Source organism: Moschus berezovskii, chromosome 17, assembly GCF_049115385.1.
Source record: "Moschus berezovskii isolate FMDL1 chromosome 17, NW_MosBer_1.0, whole genome shotgun sequence".
In the NCBI taxonomy this organism is placed as follows: domain Eukaryota; kingdom Metazoa; phylum Chordata; class Mammalia; order Artiodactyla; family Moschidae; genus Moschus; species Moschus berezovskii.
The window spans coordinates 29,934,395-29,961,776 of NC_142476.1; the positions used below are offsets into that span (position 1 = coordinate 29,934,395).

The 27,382-nt window shown below is 45.0% G+C and overlaps 2 protein-coding genes across 2 annotated transcripts in view; both read right to left on the reverse strand.

The window, feature by feature from the left end:
* Positions 1-205: 205 nt before the first annotated feature.
* Positions 206-2,377, reverse strand: IER5 (immediate early response 5). The gene has a single exon (XM_055419147.2). It carries the CDS (start codon positions 2,146-2,148, stop codon positions 1,174-1,176), a length of 975 nt encoding a protein of 324 aa, XP_055275122.2. The 5' UTR covers positions 2,149-2,377; the 3' UTR covers positions 206-1,173.
* An 18,017-nt stretch (positions 2,378-20,394) lies between these two features.
* LOC129551315 (major histocompatibility complex class I-related protein 1) overlaps positions 20,395-27,382 on the reverse strand; it is a 31,740-nt gene continuing 24,752 nt past the window's right edge. The window contains exon 6 of the mRNA XM_088845290.1: positions 20,395-22,439. Within this exon, the coding sequence (XP_088701416.1) occupies positions 22,342-22,439 (98 nt within the window). The 3' untranslated portion in view covers positions 20,395-22,341. The remainder of the gene's footprint in view (positions 22,440-27,382) is intronic.

Genomic DNA, 27,382 nt, shown 5'->3' on the forward strand with positions numbered 1-27,382 from the left:
AATACCTAACAGCAGTCTTCTGATGTGAGGGAGAAAGCTTAAAAGTGCCTCTCTCCATACTTAATGAAGTCAGCAAACAATGTCCCCAGTCTGCATAACTGATACTAAGAACCACATCTTCAATTTCCCAGGCGGACCATAGTTGCCCTCCTCCCACTTCCCTCGCAACCCGGACAGGCGATTTACACACAAGGAGGCAGTGAAGTTGCTTCAAAATATTTAATACGTGTTAGACACGTAAAGTTACATTTTTATACAAAAATCAATACAACGAAGGAGAAAATACTGTACAAAAACCTTGTCAGTTCCCCCAACCTTTATACAACAAAGACTGGAGTCACTATCTACAAAACCATAGGGCCTTTCCACTTAGGGCTTCTGTCTGTAAACTGTTTCCTTAAACACTTTTTAAAAGCACTGTGTAGTAGTTCTGATTTAGAGCTTTTAAAAAATAAATCTTTTCTCTATATACTCCATATTTCCAAGCTTGAACTCTTCTGTGAAGTTCATCAAGCTTTTTTTCCCCGCCGTGAGGAAGACAAGGGCCGCTAACACTCCCCTTCCCCGAGTAATCACAGGGTATAAACGTTTACTTCAGTGACAGAGAAAGGTGGGGAAGGAGAGAAATAATACAAGTCTCTACTCCAGACTAAATCCCTCTAGTCCGAGGAAATCCTGGGAGGAAACGCCGCTCCTGGCCCCGGTGCGGTTCTAGCTTTCATGTAAGAGGTGTGTGTAAAGTCCCTTCCTCCCCCGAGAGCGAATGGGGAACTCCCCAGCCCCGGCCTTCTTCGCCGCTTCCTTCTCGGCGCTGCCGGCAGAGGAAAGTCCCTGTCCGCCTCAATCTCCTACACCGCGGGGAAGGGCTGACGCTCTCAGAGGGACAAAATAGTCTTAATTCAACAAGACAAACTGACATACACAGACACAGACACAAAAGTCCACGATCGCCGTCCTCTTCCAATAAGTCTCCCACTCCCAAGTCTCCACAGGAGACCCGAGAGGCTCGGCCCAGCCGGCCGCCAAGCCCAGGGGCAGTCTGTGCCGCCCGGCGGCAACCCCTCGCGCTCGGCGCCGACGGCCTCGGGGGCGTCCTCGCCGCCGGGAGAGGCCCAACCCTCACGTCGGGACGCCCGCTGCTCAACTTCCTCTCCGCACGGGGACCCCGGGGGCTCAGAAGGCCACGATGGCAGTGCTCCAAGGGTTAATGTCTCTCAGCACCGGCTTATCGCAGCAGATCTGCCCGGGCTCGGCGGCTTCCGGACCGCTCTCCTCTCCCTCCGCTTCCTCCCGGCCGCCCCCGGGGCTTTTCCGTAAGAGTCCCGAGAAGCTGGAACCGAAGATGCTAATGAGGTTAGCCACGTTACCGGTCTCCATCTCCTCCTCCTCCTCCGCGGCCGCCGCCGCCCCGCCCGGCTGCTCCTCTGAGTTCCGGCGGGGTTTCTTGAGCGGGGTCGAGCCGGGCGCCGGGCAGTCCGCGGGGCCGCCGCCCGCCCCCGCCGCGCCGCGCTTCCTGGCGCAGACGGGGGGCGACGCGGGGGGCTCAGCCGCGGCGGGGCGCGGCGCGCGGCAGCCGTCCACGCGAGGGGCCGCGCTCGGCTTGTCCTCGTCCCCCGGGGGGCAGCCGCAGGGGCCGCGCGCTGCCTCGGGCCTCTCGGGGAAGACCCCCGCGACTTCGGCTGGACCCCCGGCTCCTCCGACCGCCGTCTCTCGCGGTCCCTCCACGCGGGGCCAGGCAGCTTCCGGCGCCGCCGCCTCTCCGCCCTGAAGAGTGTCCCCGGCGGCCGTCACCGTGGCCGCGGGCTCCGCGTCACCCGCCCTCGGCCCTTCTGGGACGGCGGGGCGCTCCGGCTGAGGCTCGGGCTCCGGCCAGGCGGCACGGCCGGCCGGCGGAGGTGGCTCCCCCCAGCCCGCGGGTGGCCCGGCCGCCGACTCCTCGGGCTGCTGCGGCGGCGCCGGGGCCCCCGGGTGACCGGCCAGGTAGAGGCCGGGGCACGGGTCGCTCAGGTAGACCTGGCGGGCGCTGCGGAGCACCAGCGAGACCAGGAGGTTCTTGTGCAGCTTGATGCCGCCGCGCTGGATCCGCGAGTTGTAGATCTTGCCCAGGGAGATGCTGACGATGCGGTGAGCCTCCAGCTTGAACTCCATCCTGCCTCCTTCCCAGGGCTGGCGCGGAGGTGAGGGGTGAGCCCCGGCCCACGTTCCGAAGCTGAGACGGGAACAAGAAGTGCCAACAAGTCCGCCACGGGGGGTGGACCCTCGGTCTGTGAAGACTCCCGAGGAGAAACGGCTCTGACGACGCGCTCACTAGCCTCCACGCCCTCCCCACCACGGAAACACAGCCAGTTGCGCGTCCGGTCGCTAACTGCAGGCGAGCGGGCCGCCCGGCGCCTTATAAAGGCCTCTCGACAGCCAATCGCGAGAGGCCGCCAACCGTTCCGGGGCCCCCGGCGCGCCCTCGTGCGCCTCCAGCGGCCAATCAGAGACCGAGGAGGGGCGCCAGGGCTATTCGAACGTTAGTCCCGCGGAGAAGGTTCTAAAAGGGGGAGAGGCGCGCGACCGCCTGCGGGCGGTTATCCCGAGACAGTGCTGCGAGCGCCGGAGATGCGCAGAGCAGGACAGCCACGGTGTTGTTTGTCCTTAAAGGTGCTGGCCTGTGCGCTGCTTCCCGGAACCAGAGCGAACTAAACCATTCGAACTTTCATCCGAGAATGGTGGTGGACTTTGTTCGGCTATAAAGCCTCGATCCTTCCTGGATCAGCTCTCCTCCCATTCCCACCCCGCACCACCGTTTCCAAGGCGACATACACCTGTAAGCTCCGCGCAACAGAAATGGAGACGAAGGCAAAACGCGGCACAGGATTCGCCTAGATAACATAATTTTGCTACAAGATATTTAGCAGATATTAATTTTGGATAGGTCCCCTGCCTCCTAAAGTCACATACACTCTGCTGCTGCTGCTGCTGCTGCTAAGTCACTTCAGTCGTGTCCGACTCTGTGTGACCCCATAGACGGAAGCCCACCAGGCTCCCCCGTCCCTGGGATTCTCCAGGCAAGAACACTGGAGTGGGTTGCCATTTCCTTCTCCAATGTGTGAAAGTGAAAAGTGAAAGTAAAGTCGCTCAGTCGTGTCCGACCCTTAGCGACCCCACGGACTGCAGGCTACCAGGCTCTTCCATCCATGGGATTTTCCAGGCAAGAGTACTGGAGTGGCTTGCCATTGCCTTCTCCGTCAATTTTAACGCCGAAGAAAGAAAACGGGTGTTCTAAAAGTTCCAAAGTTTTTATCTACTCAGGAAGATTTTGTGTCTACCTACAAAGTTTTTGGTTCTCTATTTAAGCTAGTATTTATCACTTTGTTCTCTAGTTTCTAGAAGCAATACAGTTGTAAGATCAGTTCCAGTGAAAGGTGGTTCACGTTATTCACAACGATTTTCCTTCAACACGAGGACTGACCAACCCACCCTTGGGGAAAAAATAATCTAACACGTTATAAAAGTACAAATAGAGAAGTCCTGTATTCCCATCATGATGTCATAATTTTATTTTGTGTCAAGGTAAAAACTTAGGGGAAGAGTGTTCCAGAATTTTCTGGTCAGTCGATGACTTAGTCTATTTACTGATCCTTACACCAGAGGATTGTCCAGGGTTCTAGACTGGGTTCCTGGAGAGTCAGTTTGAGCTAGTCCCAGCTAAACTCCACCACAGACCTGCCTGATGCTGGGTAAATAACCTCAGGACGCTTCAATTTCTCCAAGTCTAAAAAGGAGAAATAACATACACATCTGCTCTATTATGCAGTATCTTCCGATGAATGACGACTCTCATCCACAATCTGAGTCACCAAACTAAGCACAGTTTTCTTGGAGTCCATGTGGAATGCTAGCCTGATCTTGCATCAGGGTTTGGCCAAGTAATGTATTTAGTTGGGAAAAGTACTAGTGAAAGGCAGGTTTGATTAGGCTAATTCATAATCAGGATGTGATGGCTCAGTAATTATCTATCCTCACAACTTAATGATGATAACAGACGCTAGTCCATAGACCCAGAGTTCCTCTTCTCTAGGAATTTTCAGCTCACCTGAAGAAGGAGATAAAATGACAACACAAAAATTAAAAAAGCAAGACATGTGTTTCATGTAATAATGAGCAATTTTTTTCTTCTATTTTCTCTTTGAGAGCTAGTCATCACTATAAAACACTAAGAACACAGGCTCTGAAGATAAGCTTCCTGAGTTGCAATCCCAGCTCTGCTTTTTGCCTGCTGTGTGACCTTTGGAAAATTAATTCACTTCTCTGTGCCTTGGTCTATTTTGTCTTAAAATAGAGATGATAGTAATAGTGCCTACCTCTTAGAGCTCTTCTGAAAAGAAAACAAGGTATCACATACTAGCAGTGGATGTTTAGAACATCATACCTTACATGACTTGGGGTGGAAAAAGACAGGGGAAGGAAGGAACCTAGATGGAACAAAGAATTTGTATTTTAGGAGGGTGTTGAGAATCCCCGGGGTGGGGTCCACAAGTTGCAAGCAGCAGGGGCCACTGAGTCCATTGTAAGGAACCCTTCATTTGGCAGGGCTGCCAGGCACCTACAGTAAGTGGAAAGACTGGAAATAGAGGCCGGGGTTACATGATAGAGGGTTGTGAATACCTGTGAACAGATGAGGGAGCTACCAAAGACTGTTTACTAAGGGAACCACAAAATGGATTCTAGAACAGTCAGCGCCCTTAATTACCACTTAATTATAAAGGGGACCACTTAATCATGAAGATCTAGGGGGACTTTAGGCAAAGAGTAGTAAAGGTCTGAACCAGGTGGAGGTAGTAAGAATGAAAAAGGCGAGAGACAAAAGGAACTTTAGTGATGATCTGGATGCTCTTCCCGACCCACACTGGTCCCTGACAGACGAAGCCTCCCTGACCCACCTGAGCAGGGAGTGCCTCCATCCTCCATACGCCTTCCTCACTGTCCCTGTTACTTCTTCCCATCATGCCTAGGGCTGCTCCCAAATTGCCCTCTGATCATAGGCAGTAGCCCATCTCATGTTTGTAGCCAGGAGATAGTGAAAATATTTCACAACCGTGGGACACAGGCACTGACCATCAGGTCCTAGAGGCCCTTCCAGTGCAGGGGTTTGGGGCAGGCTCCTGCAGGAGGGGCTGCATGGCCTGAAAGAGGGGCACTCAAGAGTTTCTGCCAACTGGTATGGAAGCATTTCAAGGTTATGACACCCGAGGTGGCCATACCAAATGCATGGTGGTTTACTCACTAAGTCGTGTCTGACTCTTGCGACCCCGTGGACTGTATGTAGCCTGCCAGGCTGCTCTGTCCATGGGGTTCTCTAGGCAAGAATACTGGAGTGGGTTGCCATTTCCTTCTCCAGGGGATCTTCCTGACCCAGGGATTGAAACAGGGTCTCCTGCATTGCAGGCAGTTTCTTTACCAACTGAGCTACCAGGGAAGGCCACCAAGTACATACACACTTGGATTAATGAATTCCACCACGAACAAAGCTAGTGGAGGTGATGGAATTCCAGTTGAACTATTTCAAATCCTGAAAGATGCTGCTGTGAAAGTGCTGCATTCAATATGCCAGCAAATCTGGAAAATTCAGCAGTGGCCGCAGGACTGGAAAAAGTCAGTTTTCATTCCAATCCCAAAGAAAGGCAGTGCCAAAGAATGCTCAAACTATCGCACAATTGCACTCATCTCACATGCTAGTAAAGTAATGCTTAAAATTCTCCAAGCCAGGCTTCAGCAATACATGAACTGTGAACTTCCAGATGTTCAAGCTGGTTTTAGAAAAGGCAGAGGAACCAGAGATCAAAGTGCCAACATCCACTGGATCATGGAAAAAGCAAGAGAGATCCAGAAAAACATCTATTTCTGCTTTATTGACTATGCCAAAACCTTTGACTGTGTGGATCACAATAAACTGTGGAAAATTCTGAAAGAGATGGGAATACTAGACCACCTGACCTGCCTCTTGAGAAACCTGTTTCCTGACCTCAGGAAGCAACAGTCAGAACTGGACATGGAACAACAGACTGGTTCCAAATAGGAAAAGGAGTACATCAAGGCTGTATGTTGTCACCCTGCTTATTTAACTTATATGCAGAGTACATCATGAGAAACGTTAGGCTGGAATCAAGATTGCAGGGAGAAATATCAATAACCTCAGATATGCAGATGACACCACCCTTATGGCAGAAAGTGAAGAAGAACTAAAGAGCCTCTTGATGAAGGTGAAAGAGGAGAGTGAAAAAGTTGGCTTAAAGCTCAACATTCAGAAAATTAAGATCATGGCATCTGGTCCCATCACTTCATGACAATTAGATGGGGAAACAGTGGAAACAGTGCCAGACTTTATTTTTTTGGGCTCCAAAATCACTGCAGATGCTGATTGCAGCCATGAAATTAAAAGACACTTACTCCTTGGAAGGAAAGTTATGACCAACCTAGACAGCATATTGAAAAGCAGAGACATTACTTTGTCAACAAAGGTCCGTCTAGTCAAGGCTATGGTTTTCCAGTGGTCATGTATGGATGTGAGAGTTGGACTGTGAAGAAAGCTGATAGCTGAAGAACTGATGCTTTTGAACTGTGGTGCTGGAGAAGACTCTTGAGAATCCCTAGGTCTGCAAGGAGATCCAACCAGTCCATCCTAAAAGAAATCAGTCCTGAATATTCATTGGAAGGACTGATGCTGAAGTTGAAACTCCAATACTTTGGCCACCTGATGCAAAGAGCTGACTCATTTAAAAAGACCCTGATGCTGGGAAAGATTGAGGGCAGGAGGAGAAGGGGACAACAGAGAATGAGATGGTTGGATGGCATCCCCGACTCAATGGACATTGAGTGAATTCCGGGAGTTGGTGATGGACAGGGAGGCCTGGCGTGCTGCGGTTCATGGGGTCGCAAACAGTCAGACACGACTGAGTGACTGAACTGAACTGAATAATGATATTGTTGACCAGGCACTGAGCTCACCACTGTAGAGGCATTATACATCATCCTTACAAAGTTCTGAAAGTAGATGTTTTTATCTCCTTTACAGGTGAGGAAACTAAGACTGTAAAAAGTTAAGTGATTTTCCCAAAGTCATACAGCTGTAGATGGAAGAGAGTGTGCTTCAGCTATGAATCTGTTTAATTCTAAAGCCTGGTGAGTTTGGGGCTCAGGGGCTAGATTACCCTTGTTTCACTTCTTGCTGTTACCTTTAGGAAAGTTATTTCACATCCGGGTAAAATAAGTAAATCATGTTTTGTAACAGGGGCAAGTTATTTCATCTTTCTGTGCCTCAGCCACCTAGTGTGTACAATGGGAATTCCAAGCACACCTACAGTGTTTAGGACAGTTCTGAGCACCACACAAGTATCTATTTATCATAATTGTTATTATGATACTAGTGCCTAGCTCAGCACTAAGCACGGAGTAGTGTACTGTTAGTGTTTGTTGAATTTTGGATGCCTTTTTACTGCACCAACGAATAGGTGCTCAATAAATGTCTGCTGACTTGAAACTGAGCATGATTGCTGTTACTCTCAGGAGTCCCTCAATCTTGAGGCAGTAAAAACAGAACCTTGAGAACTCATTCCTGGAGGACCCGAGCTCTCAGGATCAGCACGCTTCACCTTCACCTGCCTAAAAAGTATAGAAGGTATTCTTCTAAGCTTTAGAAAGCAGTTAGAATCTGCTGTCATCTTCAGGATTTTCTCAGTTAAAAAGAGTAATTGGTCAACATGATGAGACTGGGGGTATCAGAAGGAAAGAGCAAGCAACTGCTTTAGAAGTGGCCAGAGGATGTCCATGAAGTCTGTCTTGCCCTTCCACCCCATCTTCTCCACTGGGCACAAGCAACTTAGTACACTGAGTGTGGTCACAGCTATCCCCACTCAAGTACTGTCTAAACTCTGATCTGAGGATTCCTTTTAACACAAGGCCTGTCCGCCTACTTCTACTGACTTTATTTCTCGTTTGCATGACTAGGCATTATTATCAGATGATGACAGAGCTAATATTGCCTTAAACGGGGATCTAGTCAATATAAGAACAATGCAAACCCGCTACAGATCATGGATACAATGTCGTTATGTAGTCGCTAAGTCATATCTGACTCTTTTGCAATCCCACAGCCTGCCAGGCTTCTCTGTCTATGGGATTTCCCAGGCAGGAATACTGAAGTGGGTTGCCATTTCCTTTTCCAGGGGATCTTCCTGACCAAGGGATAGAACTCACGTCTCCTGCATTGGCAGGTGAATTCTTTAGCACTGAGCCACCAAGGAAGCCCCGTGCATACAATAGCTCTGTGATAAGTAACCATGGTTAAGAAGTGGGCGAGTGAAATAGCAAATTATCTGCACTGTACCTACCTTTCAATGTTTGAAATTTGGAATTTGGGAGGAGTCCAAGTTGCTTATGTAAATGAGTAATCATTTGTGTGGCATCCCGTTCTTCAGGAGGAAAACTCTACAAAAGCATACTATAAGCACTTTTATGTAAATAATACTGCCCTTGCTCTTCTGAAACAGGCAATCCTCATTTCAACTTTCTCTCACTATCCTGGCGTATTTTATATCTTTTTTTTTTCTTCTTGGCACCTTGACAACTATAAAATTTCTTTATCTTCAAATAGCATTTGACTAGGGGTGGACATCAAAACCTGACAGTCTTCTTTTTCCTCCTCAAATTTTCCTTTCTGAAACTTGTTACAGCCCCAGCCCCCGTCTTGTCTTCAATTTTGTATGTTAGTTCAGAGAAACTTAGGTTGTTTTTATGATCACCTTTGTCATACCTTGTCTCCTTTAATACTCCAAAGAAAAACAAATTCCCTCAATAATCGCAGCATTCAAGCTCATTCAAATGACCGTGGTACCCTCTCAAGTCACAGAACGTGAAAACACCGCTGTGGAAAGCCCTAGCCCTGCACTGTTCAATACTGTAGCCCCTAGGCCAGTGTGGCTAGTGCCACTGAGGAACTGAATTTTGAATTTTATTTCATTTGCATCTAAAAAATGAAATAGGATAAAATCCTTTTCCTGAAGCCCAACTTGATTTTGCCATTTTAAAAAATATTTATTTAGGTTGCACTGGGTCTTACTTGCTGTAACTCACAGGCTCTTCACTGTAGCATGCATGTGGGATCTAGTTCCCCAACCAGGGGTGGAACCCAGGACCCCTGCGTTGGGAGCACAGAGTCTTAGCCACTGGACCAGCAAGGAAGTCCCAATTGTGTCATATTTCCTTTTATTTGTTAGATTTTTTTGATGTGAACCATTTTTAAAGTCTTCATTGAATTTGTTACAATATTTTTCTTTTAATTTTTTTATTATACTTGGCTGCCGAGGGCCTTAGTTGTGGCATGCGGGATCTTTGTTGCAGCATTTGAGATTTTTAGTTGCAGCTGGCAAACTCTTAGCTGTGGCACATGGGCTCTAGTTCCGTGACCAGGGATTGAACCCAGGTCCCTTGCACTGGACAGAAAAATCTTAACCACTGGACCACCAGGGAAGTCCCTGTGTCATATTTTTGAAATTTGAACATTTATCATCCAAATTGATGCTGTAATTGTAAAACACATAGCCAATTTCAAAGAGTTAGTATCGAAAAGAGAATGGTAACATGTTGAAATGATAAAATTTTGAATATATCGGTCAAATAAAATTATTAAAATTAACTTAACCTATTTCTTTTACATCTGTGGCTTAAACTATATTTCTATTGGACAACACTGCCCTGTGGATAATAAAGGGATTGGGAGGTGTGGACATATAAATATGCATGAGCATATTGTGAGCAATTAACAAATGTCCTTGACTGGTGAAGGGGGAAAGCAGAGGAAAGATAAAATGAAAAGGAAATGAAACATGAAACACTTAGATGGTTGTAGAGGTAAGGAGAAAAATCAAAGAAAAATGTAAAAAAACAGAGCTAACTGGCCAGAAGAAAGTTCTTTCTAGAACTGAGAAGTAGCCACAAAGTTAGTGAAGCCCAATTCTCCTTCTTTGAATATGATAATACATAAATTATCACAATATTATTTTAAAATTCAAAATACAACCATGCACACTTAAATTTCAGAGAGAAAACGTACTCACTTGGACAGCCTCATTTTTGTGTGTTTGTAGGGTGTATTGATTCTTTTCAATTCGGAAGTCCACCTGAAATTGCAGGACCATTTGTTTTTAATGTGCCACTTTCCTGCACAAAAACCTTCAGTGGTTCCCCATAACCTTTATGGCAAAAATCCAACCCTCTGGCCTGGTCCCCAGAGTACTACACAATACACTGTTAAAGACAAATAGCCTGGAATGGAACAAGGGGCCAGAGCCTGGCTTCTTAACAGCTGTGCATGGGCAGATTTGCAGGTGGCCCTTGTCTTGTAAAATTGGACAGTTGGACTAAAATCAGTGGTCCTCAAATGATGGCTGCATATTAGAATCACCTGGGGAGGCTTTAAATCTGGAGTCTTCCAGCCCTCACCCCAGATGACTCAAATCAGAATGGCTGGAGTGAGACCCAGGCAGTGGATTATTTTAAAGCTCAGTGTTCAGCCATGTTTGAGAACCGGTGGCCTAGCTGATTCTTTTAGGATCATTTCAGGTTTAGAATTCTACGATTCCATGAATCTAGGCAAATCTTTCCAACCCTTCTCTTACCTTGAGCAATATAAATGTTGCACCTCTTCCTCAGCTGGACAGGGCTAATCCAAGGTATATATCTCATCTCCTACTTCCTCAACAGAATGCACTCTCTCCTCCTGCCCAAATGCTGCACCATCACTTCCTCCAGGAAGCCTTCCATGCCTGTTGGTGTTTGCAGTGTGTTCACTTGGGCACACATACTCTCCATAACCCAACATTCATTTGTTACTTAAAACCACAATAACCACTTGTTATCTTATGATATCAGTTTTTTTTCTTTTTTTGTATTTTATTTACTCACATGTCATTTATTTAACTTTGATGTGGATATATTTATTTCCCAATAACATTATAAAGTGCTGAGAAATGATACATTATCCTTTTTTGCATCCTGTCTCCACAACACCCAGAAAACTGAGTATTGTTATGTACATATCAAGGGATCAGTAACTATCTGATAAACTAATTAACGGGTTCTCCAAATCTGAGACTAACATATTCAAACACAGCCAACTAGATTAGAGGAAAGAGTACCTGATAAATTATTCTAGTGGCAACGTTAACCAACTATCACTGTGAATACAGTTTATCTTACCCTGGCTTACAGTTATTCATGACCCTAAGCTCTACCATTTCCCTGTAAAAGCTATTTTCACATAAAGTGGGGTGTTTTTTTTTTTTTGGATAGTTTGTTTTTTCTGCCATGCTATTTCCAAGTGTGCGATATTATTACTGAGAAAGTAGTTACTTGCTTGTGTCCATGAAAATTCGCTTCAGTCCTGTCCAACTCTTTGTGATACTATGGGCTGAGGCCCACTAGGCTTCTCTGTCCACAGGATTTCCTACCTGTGAATACTGGAGTGGATTGCCATGCCCTTCTCCAGGGGATCTTCTGCAACCCAGGGATCAAACCCACATCTCTTGCATCTTCTACCTTGGCAGACAGGTTCTTGACCACTAGCGCCATCAAGGAAGCCCTAGTAGTGTTCCTGTTAGTCACTCAGTTATATCCAACTTTTTGTGACTCCATGGACTGTAGCCCACCAGACTCCTCTGTCCATGGAATTCCCCAGGCAAGACTACTGGAGTGGGTGAAGTGAAGTGAAGTTGCTCAGTCGTGTCTGACTCTTTGCAACCCCATGGACAGTAGCCTGCACCAGGCCCCTCCAAGCATGGGATTTTCTAGGCAAGAGTACTGGAATGGGTTGCCATTTCCTTCTCCAGGGAATCTTCCCGACCCAGGGATTGAACCCAGGTCTCCCGCATTATAGAGAGACGCTTTACCGTCTGAGCCACAGTAGTAAAGAATCACACTGGATCCACTGGAGTGGGTAACCACTCCCTTTTCCAGACGATCTTCCCAACCCAGGAATGGAACCTGGGTCTCCTGCCTTGAAGGCAGATTCTTTAGTGTCTGAGTCTGTTCTAATTAAACATTCAGTTCATTTCAGTCGTTCAGTCGTGACCAACTCTTTGTGACCCCATGAATCACAGCACGCCAGGCCTCCCTGTCCATCACCAGCTCCGGAGTTCACTCAAACTCATGTCCATCGAGTTGGTGATGCCATCCAGCCATCTCATTCTCTGTCGTCCCCTTCTCCTCCCGCCCCCAATCCCTCCCAGCATCAGAGTCTTTTTCAGTGAGTCAACTCTTCGCATGAGGTGGCCAAAGTATTGCAGTTTCAGCTTTAGCATCAGTCCTTCCAATGAACACCCAGGACTGATCTTCTCTAGAATGGACTGGTTGGATCTCCTTGCAGTCCAAGGGACTCTCAAGAGTCTTCTCCAGCACCACAGTTCAAAAGCATCAATTCTTCGGCGCTCAGCTTTCTTCACAGTCCATACTCTCACATCCAGTGACCACTGGAAAAACCAAAGCCTTGACTAGACAGACCTTTGTTGGCAAAGTAATGTCTCTGCTTTTTAATATACTATCTAGGTTGGTCATAACTTTCCTTCCAAGAAGTAAGCGTCTTTTAATTTCCTGGCTGAAATCAGCATCCGCAGTGATTTTGGAGCCCCAAAAAATAAAGTCTGACACTGTTTCCACTCTTTCCCCATCTATTTGCCATGAAGTGATGGGACCAGATGCCATGATCTTTGTTTTCTGAATGTTGAGCTTCAAGCCAACCTTTTCACTCTCCTCTTTCACTTTCATCAAGAGGCTTTTGAGTTCCTCTTCACTTTCTGCCATAAAGGTGGTGTCATCTGTGTATCTGAGGTTATTGATATTTCTCCCGGCAATCTTGATTCCAGCTTGTGCTTCTTCCAGCCCAGAGTTCCTCATGATGTACTCTGCATATAAGTTAAATAAGCAGGGTGACAATATACAACCTTGACGCACTCCTTTTCCTATTTGGAACCAGTCTGTTGTTCCATGTCCAGTTCTAACTGTTGCTTCCTGACCTGCATACAGGTTTCTCAAGAGGCAGGTCAGGTAGTCTGGTATTCCCATTTCTTTCAGAATGTTCCACAGTTTATTGTGATCCACACAGTCAAAGGCTTTGGCATAGTCAATGAAGCAGAAATATATGTTTTTCAGGAACTCTCTTGCTTTCCCCATGATCCATCAGATGTTGTCAATTTGATCTCTGGTGCCTCTGCCTTTTCTAAATCCTGCTTTAACATCTGGAAGTTCACAGTTCATGTATTGCTGAAGCCTGGCTTGGAGAATTTTGAGCATGACTTTACTAGCGTGTGAGATAAGTGCAATTGTGTGGTAGTTTGAGCATTCTTTGGCATTGCCTTTCTTTGGGATTGCGATGAAGACTGACCTTTTCAGTCCTGTGGCCACTGCTGAGTTTTCCAAATTTGCTGGCATATTGAGTGCAACACTTTCACAGCATCATCTTTCAGGATTTGAAATAGCTCAACTGGAATTCCATCATCTCCACTAGCTTTGTTCATAGTGATACTTTCTAAGGCCCACTTGACTTCACATTCCAAGATGTCTGGCTCTAGGTGAACATTACTGGTTACCAAAAAGCCTACTGGGTATCAGCACCTCGTTTAGGGGCAACATATATCTCTTTCAGCCAATAAGAAAGCCTTGCTTCATCTCCCTGCTGCTGCTGCTGCTAAGTCACTTCAGTCGTGTCCGACTCTGTGTGACCCCATAGATGGAAGCCCACCAGGCTCCCCTGTCCCTGGGATTCTCCAGGCAAGAACACTGGAGTGGGTTGCCATTTCGTTCTCCAATGTGTGAAAGTGAAAAGTGAAAGTGAAAAGTGAAAGTGAAGTTGCTCAGTTGTGTCCTACTCTTAGCAACCCCACGGACTGCAGCCTACCAGGCTCCTCCATCCATGGGATTTTCTAGGCAAGAGTACTGGAGTGGCTTGCCATTGCCTTCTCCACCTCATCTCCCTACTCCCCTTCTAATTGCTGTAGCCAATGGAACAAATTCTAAATCACCAATCAAGTCCATTTTAGATCAACACAGCTGATCTATATTTCAACATGAATGTTCATTCAGTTCAAAAACCCCAAATCACTAGCCCATCTCATGCTCATTTTGACTAAGCAAATTCTGAGTCAATTTATACAGACATACACTCCAGTGTAAAAGGAAGTTTCAGATCTGCTCTCGAACCAGGAGCTAGTGTGTGGATTAGCAGATTTATATTTATAAGGCAGCCTGAGTGCTTTTGAGGAAAAATGAATGTTAAATAGACAGCAGTCTCATACCTATCCTTGCACCATTATAACTTCTAAAGCTCTTGGAGTTCAACTGCTTTCATACTAAAAGATAATTCCTTTTGACATTCCTTGAAAATACCAAAAAGATCATTGTGTGTGGTGTGTGGGGGGGGTAGTGTTCTTAAAAGTCAGGTAGGTCTAGATATCCTTCCATGAGAACTGGTCAAGGAAGAAAAACCAGTTAGAAAATGTTTTGTGGCATTGCCCTTTTAAGAAGCATAAGATTTTGGTTCTCAGTCTTTTCTCCCCCCCTTTCCTTGTCTGCTGACTTAATGCTTATGAAGTTTCAGAGTCACGTGGGGGTCCCCTGAGGTCAGAGTCCTGAGGAGCCGGTTCTCAACGTGGGTCATTTTCTGTTTGATTTTGAATTTGTCCATGCTGTGATGGACTGAGTATGTGTCACCATGGATGTTCCGATTAGTGTGCCTGGGTAGAATTGTTTTCCAGTGTGTCAGTGGGTCTCGGCAGGGGCAGCGGGCAGGGGCAGGGGCGGGGGCCGCGGGTGTGCCGGGGATCTGCTTAGTCAGTTTGGCCACAGCGGTTTGAATAAATGCTGTTGTCCTCCTGGATAACAGAGACCCTGATATTTCTTCCATTGGGATAGGATTTTTGTTTGTTTAGGATTTTTTGTTGTTGTTGTTTGTTTTGAGGCTTATAAAAAGAATTCTAAAATTACTTTGATTGGTTCTTGGGCCAATATTATGTTTCCAATTGGGCAGTAGAATTTTTTTTTAGATATTAGATTGTGTGCTTGTGCTTTTGAGGAGGAAAAGAAACCCCTTGTTCCCAGCTTATCCCTCCCCCACCTCCCCCCCGCCCCACAGATGGCAGAGTAACATAGAGTGAAGGAGAGGGTATGGCTTTGCCCGCTCTTTTTCTTCTTCCATGAGATCTAACTAGACTGGAAGGGTTTGACAAACAATTAACAATCCTCCCCACTCAGCTGCTATTTCCCAAAATAGCATCTCCTTGGCTGCCAGGGTAGATGGGGGCCTTCCGGGGAGGAAGGCACAAAGGTGCCCTCTTTATGAAGCCTGCATCTCTGTGAGATCTTGAAGGCAGAGGGAGAAGCCCAGGGGATTAAATTAGCAGGCAGCCCAGGCTCCACCTGGAAGGGAAACAGATAATAGGCTTTAAAGACAGGAAACAGCTTGTGCTCCAAAATAATAATTTTCGAAAGCAACACATGATGGATGCTGGGAAGGTTTTCTCCCCACCTCACACCCCCGGTTCATAATTTCGAAGCAAAATCTCTGTTTAAGAGGCGATTCGCGGTGAGTGAGTCAAGTCCTCTGGTATTCCTGTAATTCTGCTCCATGTCGCCCCCATGTTGGGAAAGACCGTTCCAGCCAGCTTTTTTCTTAAACCTGACTTCCAGTGACAGAAATTGCTCAACACCAGGTCTGGAGAGATCTGATTAAACTGGGGTTGCTAGTTTTTTCTTTTTTCTTCCTCCTTCCTTCTCAGCCTTGTCCTCTGTCTTTCTTCTCTTTCTGCTCTCTCAGCCTGCCATTTTGACCTCTTCCTCATGCTTTTCTGTGAAAGACGACCTCTCCCACTCCCACGTGTCAATTTGCTCTGCCAGCCTGAGCTCTCTGGGGTCCTGAAATGTCTGCTGTCATGAGTGAGGATGTGGATGGGAAGGGAAAGCACAAGATGCCCTAAACAAAGGAAACAGACTAACAACCTGCCTTCGACAAGGTCGGGAGCCTGAAGGTAACGGAGAGAAGCAGAGAAACAGAAGGACCAAATATGTCCCCAAAGGATTAAACGTTTATACATATCAAATTGGATTCTAGGTTTTGCTGTTTCTAAATTTCCTTGAAAATATACCCAAAGGGAATTAGAAAAGTTATAAAGAACTGTTCCATGAACTAACTCACAATCAGCCTCAGCTGCTAGAAGCCATGGGCTTGGTTCCTTTTGTGTTGAGTACGTGCTTCCACTCTAACAGTCATGTTCTGGCTCATGGTCTGATCATACAACCATGTCCCTCTGGACTGGAACTTCCCTGAGGTTGTCAGCAGATGGGTGTGCATCCTCAATGCCTAGTACAGTGTTTGGTCCAAAGGGGGCAACACAATATTGGAAGTGTTGGGGTGAGTGGATGGACAGATGGACGGGTGGATGGATGGATAGGAGAATACATAGGAGAGGCAGACGAACATTCAGAAATAATCCCTTTTTCTCCTGATATTTCAGAAAAGGGATTATACAATTGGCAAACTTTCTTCTACCAGATAAACAAAACAGAAAAGTGATGTGATTAACTTTGACCTTCCAACAAGAATTGTTCTCACATATATTCTTCAGCATCTAGCACTGTACATGGCACGCACAGGGTTACACTCAGCACACACTTGTTGAATTAATGATTTAGGAGAAAGATGGGTATCCTCCTGTGAGGAAAGTTTCCAGGGAAGAGGATGGAGGAGCAGTATACAGCTCCATAAATGTAAAGTGTTTTGTGACTTTATCTTTTTCAGCCTTGACTTTGTCACATCTTAAAGAAGAAAAATACCTCATGAAGAGAAGGGATATTCTGGAGACCAGAGAAGGGCTTTTAGAGTAAAGAGAGGAATATATGCTGTTATATTTCCAAAGGACCCTTCCACAAAGGCATCTGTGGCTGACTCAAATGTTAGATGTTAGGATCCAGAGATGCTTATGTTCTTTTTACCTTGGCAAGGACTCTGCCTGATACAGGGATGTTAATTAGAGAGCAAAGTCAGTGCCAGAATTAACAGTCAAAATAGAGTACTTGCAGCTCAGAGAGCACTTCTGTCCTGACCCAAATTGGGTGGAGGGGAAAGCTGTGTGAATCCGTAAAGGACTGGGATGATGCTAAACAAATGAATCTGCCTGCAATGCCAGAGACCCAAGTTTGATCCCTGGGTTGGGAAGATCCCCTCGAGAAGGAAATGGCAACCCACTCTAGTATTCTTCACTGGAGAATCCCATAGACAGAGGAGCCTGGCGGGCTACAGTCCATGAGGTCGCAGAGAGTCGGACACCACTGAAGCGACTTAGCATGCATGCAATCAGTGTTTGATATAGCAACAAGATAGCTTAAATTGGGATTTGTCACTCAGCTAACTTTTCATTTTCCAGCTCCTCTCCCACTCCCCAAGCCCTGGCAAAAAAACAACAAAAACCATAGGAGAGCTGAGATTTACAAAGGCTAGGAGATTTACCAAGCTCTGAACACAGAATATGCCTGGGAGGTTTTAGAAAGAGCAGTTAATTGGTTGGCTCCTGAATGTGTTAATCCTGAGCAAAGCTGTGTTACTACCTCATTAGCACATTAATTCTACTGACTGTTCTCTGCAATCCTGTATCACTTAATATCCTGGGCATTTTTGGAGGTGGTTTTACAAAATCAAGTTGAACCGACTATAACTGCAAACTAAGACTCTTGGCTCGAAAAAACTTCCTTTAGGAACGTTGTAGATTAAGAAAAGATAAGGACGTAAGTACATGCCTGAAATATTGAGCCTGGTTCTTTCTTCTCTGCTTAGAAAACCTGTGGTTGGCCTAGACATTGTCATGGTTCCTGGCCTCTCCTGTAAGAAGACAGTGTGAGGTGAGCAGCGTTCCAACCCCACCTGCTATGCTGGAAATGGTCTCTGGGACCAATGAAGGATTTGACGCTCCCACCTCCACACACCCTCAACCACTCTCCCTATGGAGCAGAGTGGGCACACTTAAGATGTCACATTTGCTCCAAAGTCTTCTCCCATTCAAGTTGAAGTTCATTGCCACATGGATTTCCATGTAACTTATTTTTTGCATGTTTTCTAGAATTTTCTAGAAATTTTCTAGAATAGGTTTTCTAGAATTTTCCTCAAATATGTCTTTCTTTCCATTCATTTATAAAATTGTTCAAGGTAGGGACCTTTTTTCAACCTGTCTCTCCAGTGGAAATCATCAGCTTACTGTCATATCTAATTGTTGCTCAGCTGCTAAGTTGTATCCGGCTCTTTTGAGACCCCGTAGACTGTAGCCTGCTAGGCCCCTCTGTCCATGGGATTTTTCCAGGCAAGAATACTAGAGTGGGTTGCCATTTCCTTCTGCAGGGGATCTTCCCGACCCAGGGAGCAAACCCGAGTCTCCTGCGTTGGCAGGTGGAGCGTTTACCACTCAACCACCGGGGAAGGCCTTGTATCTAATAGGTACCCCCCGGAAGCGTCTGTTGTTTTGAATTTTTGAGAGAGAAAAACTGAAGGGGATTGTGGAGAGATCACTGGATGAGGAGTTAGATTCTCACAGGGTTCTGCCACTAGCTGGTCAGGTGACCCTGCGCAAGCCATGGGACTTCACAGTCTAGGATCCTAATCTATGAAACGATGAAGTTCATCTAAGGTCCCTTCCGGCTCCAACACACTAGAAAAAGAGGAACAAAAAAGGCTTTGTGTAGTCCAATTTTGTTTGCTGAGTTAGTGGCAGTGGAGAAATATTTTAAGGAAAAGGGAGTTGAGATGTTTCCTAAATGTTTCCAGCGTTTATTAAAATCCCTGAAGTTTGGGTTCTAAACTAACAAAATATGAGAGAACAGAAAGAGCCAACACAATATTCTAGTTAACTCTTAAAAATAATTATTTGGCGTCATTCATCCAGTGAAGAGGCACTGTACACTCGTGCTGGGCCACATACTGGGCCCTGGGAACACCTGGTGTGGCACCATTCAGTCCCATGCAATATATGACATGAATTAACATCACCGAATATACTTTCTTCCTTGAAATGGCATTTCTTGGCTCCTGTGATGCCCCTGTGTAGCACTCTGAACTGATAGAAAAGTAGTCAGGGATAAGGTGAAATAGTTTTAATGTATTCTTTTTATTCGTTCATTCAACAACTATTTTTTTGAGCACTTCTATGTGCCAGCTCCTGTCTTCGGTGCTAGAGATACCTCAGTGAACAACACAGACACCTGGAGTTCCCTGTTTCGGGGGCAGATGTTGCTTTGTTAAGGGTTGGATAGTGGCTGGAACTCCCCTACTCACTCCTATCTTTCTGTACAACTTCTTCTGCAACTACTAGAAGAAAAAGCAGCTCAAGCCTCTTTCTCTGACACCATGAGCCTTGGTCCCCAACACTCCCCTTGCCCCCTCCTCAGAGAATTTGCCATCTTCGATCCTACCTTTATCCTATTGTAGGACCAATCATGGTGAATTTCTATTGCACTCTTACCTGTCTGTCTCCCCTACAAGGAGATGAACTGCATCACAGCTAACCACATATGCAGATCAATTCCATGAGGATCTGCCCCTTAAGGAACTATGCACTTAACTGAAGTTCATTCATTAGGTTGACCAGTACAGTCATAACGGAAAGAATTAGTCATAATAGAAAGCATTAGTCATAACCCTTAGGTCACTAAGAGCCACAGAAAATGGGTGATTTATTTGTAGACTCCAGGTACAGCTGTGAGCAACTAGAAAACAGCCACTGCAAGGGAACTAACTTGAGAACCCAACAGTAAGAATGACTGAAGGATAATGAGTCTTCAGACTGTGCAAAAAGAGGCTTCACATTCAAATCATCTTGAGCTCCTCACCACCAAGTGTTGAGTTCTGTTGGTCATATAAGTCAGTGATGCTTACCTTGCCTTGGGAGAGGGCGCCTTCAAATGGCAGCAAGATCCAGGCACCAAATACCTTACACTTCTTCTACAGGGTTTTATAACAGTGGAAATGTTCCAAACACTTCCCAAAAAATTATTTTAATGTTGTAACATGAAATTACCAAATTCTAATCAGACAGCTTTTTCAGATTATTCCATTGTTAATGGGTCTCCTTAAGTGTCTTAATTTTAAAATCTTACTGATTGCAAATGAAATGGAATTTTTTGTAAAAGGGGTCTTGGGGTAGCTATGATAACAGGAACAGATCAATTTAACAAGCTAGGAGTTTCAGTCTATTATCTGGTCAATATCTATGTGGAATTGTTTCAAAGAAGCCAAATAATTACGAGTATCATAATTGCAAGTGGCTTTCATTTTAGAAATATTTTATTTTGAAAAATTATAGATTTATTGGAAAGCACAAAGATAGTACAGAGAGGTCCCATGTACCCTTCACCAAGTTTCCTCCATGGTTACAGCTTACATAATTATGGTCAATATGGAAGCCAAGAAACCAGTATGTATACCATATGTGAGTATCAGTTCAGTTCAGTTCAGTCGCTCAGTCATGTCCGACTCTTTGTGACCCCATGAATCACAGCACGCCAGGCCTCCCTGTCCATCACCAACTCCCGGAGTTCACTCAAACTCATGTCCATCGAGTTGGTGATGCCATCCAGCCATCTCATTCTCTGTCGTCCCCGTCTCCTCCCGCCCCCAATCCCTCCCAGCATCAGAGTCTTTTTCAGTGAGTCAACTCTTCGCATGAGGTGGCCAAAGTATTGCAGTTTCAGCTTTAGCATTAGTCCTTCCAATGAACACCCAGGATTGATCTCCTTTAGAATGGACTGGTTGGATCTCCTTGCAGTCCAAGGGACTCTCAAGAGTCTTCTCCAGCACCACATTTCAAAAGCATCAATTCTTCGGCGCTCAGCTTTCTTCACAGTCCAACTCTCACATCCATACATGACCACGGGAAAAACCATAGCCTTGACTAGATGGACCTTGGTTGGCAAAGTAATGTCTCTGCTTTTTAATATGCTATCTAGGTTGGTCATAACTTTCCTTCCTAGTTCTGTGTTATTTATCACATGTGTAGATTTATGTGACCACCACTGCAGTCAAGACACAGGTCTACTCTCTCTCACATGCTACCCCTTTATAGTTACATCCAACCTCTTCTCCCCAACTACTCCTAACCTTGGCAACTACTAATCTGTTTTCCATCTCTCAAAATTTTGTCCTTTTGAGAGTTTTGTAGAATGGAATTATGTAGTATGTGACCTTCTGAGATTGGCCTTCTTCATTTAGCATGATGCTCTTGAGGTTCATCCAAACTGTTGCATGTATAAATAGTTTATTCGCTTTTACTGCTGAGTAATATTGCACAGCATGGATGTACCATCGTTTTATGGAGGGACCTTTTGGTTGTTTCCAGTTTCTGGCTATTACAAATAAAACTGCAATGAGCAATGTGTACAGATTTCTATGTGGACGTAGGTTTTCATTTCTCTGGAGTAAATTACTAGGAGTTTCACTTCTGGATAAGTGTCTTTTTAGTTTTTAAAGACGTGGCCAAACTATTTTGCTTTTACCGTTCTGTGTTCTGTAAGCATTTGGTAGTTAGTTTCTCTTTCTCTGCATTTGGTGTTGTCACTACTTTTTATTTTAGTTCTTCTTATAGGTATGTACTGATAATCTGTGGTCTTAATTTGCATTTCCCTAATGACTAGTGATGTCATGTCATAAAGATATAAAGTTTGTAATTAGTTTTAGCATTTCTTTTGTCAAATCATTTTATTCTCTCTAAGCCTCAACTTTCTCATCTGTAAAATGAGAGAATTTAACTGTATAACCCCTAACCTGACATCCCAGTTTGAAAATCCTTTGTATCCCTGGATCTACCTTGGGCGAGTTAGTTTGCAAGTTTTCAGTTTTCCCTTTGTGCATCAGCTCTTCCCATCTGCCAACAGTTGTCAAGGAATGAATCTTACCCATGGCCTTCACTAACATTTCCATGAAACACGTGACAATTCCCTATGTGCTTCATTTGGCCCTGTTCAGCATTTAAGTCACATCACCAAAGGGTGAACAATAAGATCCAGACTTTCACAAATTTATAAGGGACTTTATTAATTTCTGATTCATTGTAAAGTTGCTTTGATTCCTTTGCTCCCAAGGTTCACTATGGAACATGGTTTTTTGCTTTGTTTTTTAATTCTTATTTATTTATTTTTGGCTGCACCAGGGCTCGTTTGCGGCCTTCTCTAGTTGTGGCGAGTGGGGGCTGCTCTCCAGTTGTGCTGCTCGGGCTTCTCATTGCAGTGGCACCTCTTGTGGAGCACGGGCTCTAGTAGTTGCAGCAGGCAGGCTCAGTGCTGGAAGCTCATGGGCTCTGTGGTTGTGGCACACGGGCTTAGTTGCCCGATGGCATGTGGAATCTTCCCAGACCAGGGATCAAACCTATGTCCTGCACTGGTGGCCAGATTCTTTTTTTAAAAAACTTTTTATTATATATTTGTGTATACTTGATTAATGTGTGTGTGTGTGTATGTATTTACATACATATACAGGTATCCATGCTGGTAAAGAATCCGCCTGCAGTGCAGAAGACCTGGCTTCAATCCCTGAGATGGAAAGATCCCCTTTAGAAGGGAAAGGACTACCCACTCCAGTATTCTGGCCTAGAGAATTCCATGGACTGCATTAGTCCATGGAGTTGCAGAGTGTGACATGACTTTCACTTTCACAGGTATCCATTCTCCCCCATACATAGACATGTATCCATTCTACCCCAAATTCCCCTCTCATTCAGGTTGCCACATAACATTGAGCAGAGATCCTTGTGCTATTTCATAGGACCTGTTGGTTATTCATTTTAAATATAGCAGAGTATACATGTCAGTCCCAAATTTCCTAACTGTCTCTTCCTCATATTCTTCCCCTAACCCCAGCAACTATGTTTGTTTTCTAAGTCTGTGAGTCTGTTTCATAACTAATTTCATTTGTATAATTTCTTTTTATATTTCACATATAAGAGATGTTATATATTTTTCCTTCTCTTCTGACTTACTTCACTCAGCATGACAATCTCTAGGTCCATCCATGTTGCTGCAAGTGGCATTATGTAGTTCTTTTTAATGGCTGCATAATATTCCACTATATATTTACCACATCTTCTTTATCTATCCCTCTGTTGAACATCTAGATTGCTTCCATTTCTTGGCTATTGTAAACAGATCTGCAGTGAACATTGGCGTGCATCTACCTTTTTGGACTGTGTTTTTCTCTGGATATCTGCCCAGGAGTGGGATTGCAGGGTCATACGGGAGCTCTATTTTTAGTTTTTTAAGAAAACTCCATACTGTTCTCCATAGTGGCTGTACCAACTTACATTCCCACCAGCAATGTAGGAGGGTTCCCTTCTCTGCACATGCTCTCCAGCATTTATTCTTTGTGGATTTTTTGATGATAGCCATTTTGACTGGTGTGAGCTGTTACCTCATTGTAGTTTTGATTTGAATTTCTCTAATAATTAGTGATGAGCATCTTTTCATGTGCCTTTTTTTTGGCAGGTAGATTCTTAACCACTGGACCACCAGGGAAGTCCTAGAACATAGTTTAGAGTAAAGTGAAAGTGAAGTGAAAGTGAAGTGGCTCAGTCGTGTCCAACTCTGTGACCCCATGGACTGTAGCCTATCAGGCTCCTCTGTCCATGTGATTTTCCAGGCAGGAGTACTGGAGTGGGTTGTCATTGCCTTCTCCAGGGGATCTTCCTGACCCAGGGATTGAACCCGGATCTCCGACATTGTAGGCAGACGCTTTACCATCTGAGCCACCAGGGAAGCCTTTAGAGTAAATGATACCTTATAATTTTCATCAAGCATCAGTTGAGTGCCTACTATGTGCAGGTAGGGTGAAGTACTGAAAAGAGCACAGCTCTATATGGAGAAGGACCTGGGTTTGAATCATGCGTCTGTCATTTATGAACTCTGACCTCATCAAGAAATGTAACTTATCTGAATTTCAGTGACATGGAGATAAGACCTGTTGCTGAAATTATGAAGAAAAGAGATCATACATGTAAAGTGCCTAGTTCATAGTAAGTATTCTGTAAATGGTAGCTATGATTATGTGGGGCACGAGGAGTAGTCCCTGGAGAAAACCTAGAGGAAGAGACACAGCATGTGGCACACAATGTGCCAAGTGCTTTCACACACACACACACATCTCCTATGACTCCCACACTAACACCAGGAAAGAGGTACTTAACTGTTTTTTTAAAACTGAGGCTGAGACGTTAAATAACTTAAGGGCACCCTGATCCCAAGCAAAGGAGGTTGAATTCAGACTGTGTCCTTAAGCAGCGTCCAGTCAAGCCAGAGCAATAAGCTGTGCAGAAACGGATTTCAGCACAGAGTAGCCAGTGTCCTTTGAGGGGCAGAGCCAAAGGGCACTGAGGGGTTGAGAGAGGGAGTAGATTCTGAGGACTGGCCAGCTGGGGAAGGCAAAAGGAAATTAGAGGATTAGAGCGTCCTCTGTCTTGCTGGACATCTCTGAGTTCCTCGATGTCACCACCACAATTGCCTGTTGACCTTGGAAGCCCAGCACAGCTGCTGCGGCAAGGGGAGGGGAGTGGAACAGGGGGAGGGCAGCCCTGGGCTCTTCCAGCCCTCCCTTCTCCCTCCCTTCACTAAAGCAGTACTTATAAACAAGACTCCCTATCTCCATTAGGCTCTGGAGTTCTATCCAACCTGTGTTTTTCGGCATTATCCCCAAAGGTCATTGTCAGAATTGTATTTCTTCTATTAACATGAAGCCCAGGGTCTATTTTACAGAAATACATTCCAGATTATCTTCCCTAGAATCATTCTCTATCATGTGAGCTTGACTTGCTTATAAGCACATGTCTGAGCCATTTCTGCACTTGATTTTCAAAACATCATTGGGTACCATTTTCTATATGGTCTGGCTCATAGTAGGTATTACAGAAAGTCATTTAATCAATATACACAGTTATTGAATGTCTACTATGTGCCAGGTACTGGTGTCTTGGCCCTCATGGAACATACATTCTATGAATGGCTGATTAATTAATGAAGGACAAATGAATTTAACTTGAGTATCAATATCCGTGGCAGATTATTAATGGAAAATTGGAATAAATAAACTCTATGGCTTTAATGAAAGTATGGTGTATGCAGTGCCACACAAAGAAATGACTAATTCATTGTGGCAGAGGCCAACCCTTGAAAATGGCATTACTGGGCCTATACACATGTCATCGTGTAGACAAATCGCAGGTCTGTGAAGCTGGGCAAGTTTACAGATTTTTGAAATTTGATCTCAATTTCAGTTGCAAAACCTAAATTGGGTTAGAGAAGCTTGCCTTTCATCCTCAACCCTCCTTGTTCCTCAGGGATCAATGACTAATTCAGTTTTTTAAAAGTCAGATGGCAGGCAGCCCAAGTTCTCAGCCTCTGGGGGTTACATCTGATTTGGTGACTTCCGTGGTGCGTCACACAGGGGCCACGTATCTGTAGCCATTATGTGAGTGATATGCAGAGTATAAGCACTGGAATATTTTCAAATACATCAAAGGGCTGTATTTCGGCAGCTGATGGGACTCCAAATGGTTTATTTTTTATTATTCCAGATTCCTGGAATTGTCTCACCTTTTGAGTTTGTGTCATCTCTGTGTGTTCCCAGAACTCTTTATTTAGGCTACTATCATGTTGCTGTTAAAAAAAAAATAGAGAGCTTTTTACTCAGTTCAGTTAACAATGTCACCTTAGAATCTACACTGATTCTTCAAAAAGGGAGAAAAGCAGACTGCTTTAGCTTGGGGGTGAATGTCTCATTTCTCCCTTGGTTTCACTTCCTTTTCCATTCTGGTGGCTTCCCATTTCATTCTGGAGTCTCCTGTTCCCTGAATTTAGTTTCCATTTAAGAAGCTATTTTCTCAGAACCTGTTTTTCTCTTTAGTTGTTGCCACTTTCTGGCCCTCGTTTTGCATCTTCAGAGGTCTGGCTGCTGCCGCAGCACTTGCCTTAACCCCAGCCTCAGCTTGCCAGGGCTCCAGGCCAACTCAGCTTTACTGCTGACACTCAGCCGCTCACTCCAACTGTCCAGCTTCAATGGACTCAGAACCTTCTGGTCCCAAACATTCTCTCATACCCAACCCACACCGCGGAACAAAGGCAGACGCTCCTACTGGGTGCAGCTAACCCTGAATGGGAGGAAGCAGGAGAGGAAAATATACACATGATCAATTCTCTTAAGCACTGTTTCCTATACTTCATAGGTGATGGGGAGGAATTGATGGAATTTGTATTTCAAGAATCTTCAGTGAGTTTCCCTGGTGGCTCAACAGTAAAGAATCTGCCCGCCAATTCAGGAGACACGGGTTCAATCCCTGGTCTGGGAAGATCCCACTTGCCACAGGTTCCACTTGTGTAAGGCTGGGTGCCACAACTGCTGGGCTTGTGCTCTAGAATGTGGGAGCCACAACTACTGAGCTTCAGATCCACAACTACTGAAGCCCTTGTGCCCTGAAGCCTGTGCTCCACAACAAGAGAATTCACCTCAATGAGAAGGCTGCACATTGCAGCTGGAGAGTAGCCCCTGCTCACCACAACTAAAGAAAAGCCTGCACAGCAAGAAAGATCCATCACAGCCAAAAATAAAAATAAATAAAAAGTTTAAAAAACTTGCATTATTAACTAAATACTTCCAAGTGATGATAGAAAGGAAATTTCAGAATCCTTAAGTATAAAAAGAAACATATTAAGTTATCAGATATTTGAGTCCCCAGAATGGCTGAGTGATAGCCACAGATTTTTTTGTTTAGTCGCCAAGTTGTATCTGACTCTCTGCGACTCTGTGGACTGTAGCCCACCAGTCTCCTCTGTCCATGGGATTTCCTAGGCAAAAATACTGCAGTGGTTGGCCATTTTCTTCTCCAGGGGATCTTCCTGACCCGGGGATCGAATCCATGGCTCCTGCATTGGCAGATTCTTTACCACTGAGCTTCTAGGGAAGTCCCCAAGATGGCTAAGAACTCTCTTCTCAACACCTCTTCTCGGAGCCTTCCAGAAAAAGGTGGCTGAAAGTAAGAATCTCTGAAATCTGTCCTCGTCCCTAATGTGTGTGTGTGGGAAGAGGAGTGTGGTTAGAATGTTTGGGATACCTAATCTCACAGACAAGGCAATAACAGGAAAAAGTATTAAACAAAGAATGTTAATGCTGATGAAACCTTTGAAGAATTCAGATGAATCCTTGGAGTGTTCATCCTGGGCCCCTTGAACGTCATACAATCCTGAGTGGGATATTTGCCCTCTATGACTTCATTTGTAAGATGACACTGTTCTTTTTCATCAGTACATGTGGACCAGCTAATTAAAATACTGTACT

Excerpts from the sequence above, each read along its gene's own strand:
- IER5 (XM_055419147.2), bottom strand. The coding sequence starts at position 2,148 with ATGGAGTTCAAGCTGGAGGCTCACCGCATCGTCAGCATCTCCCTGGGC.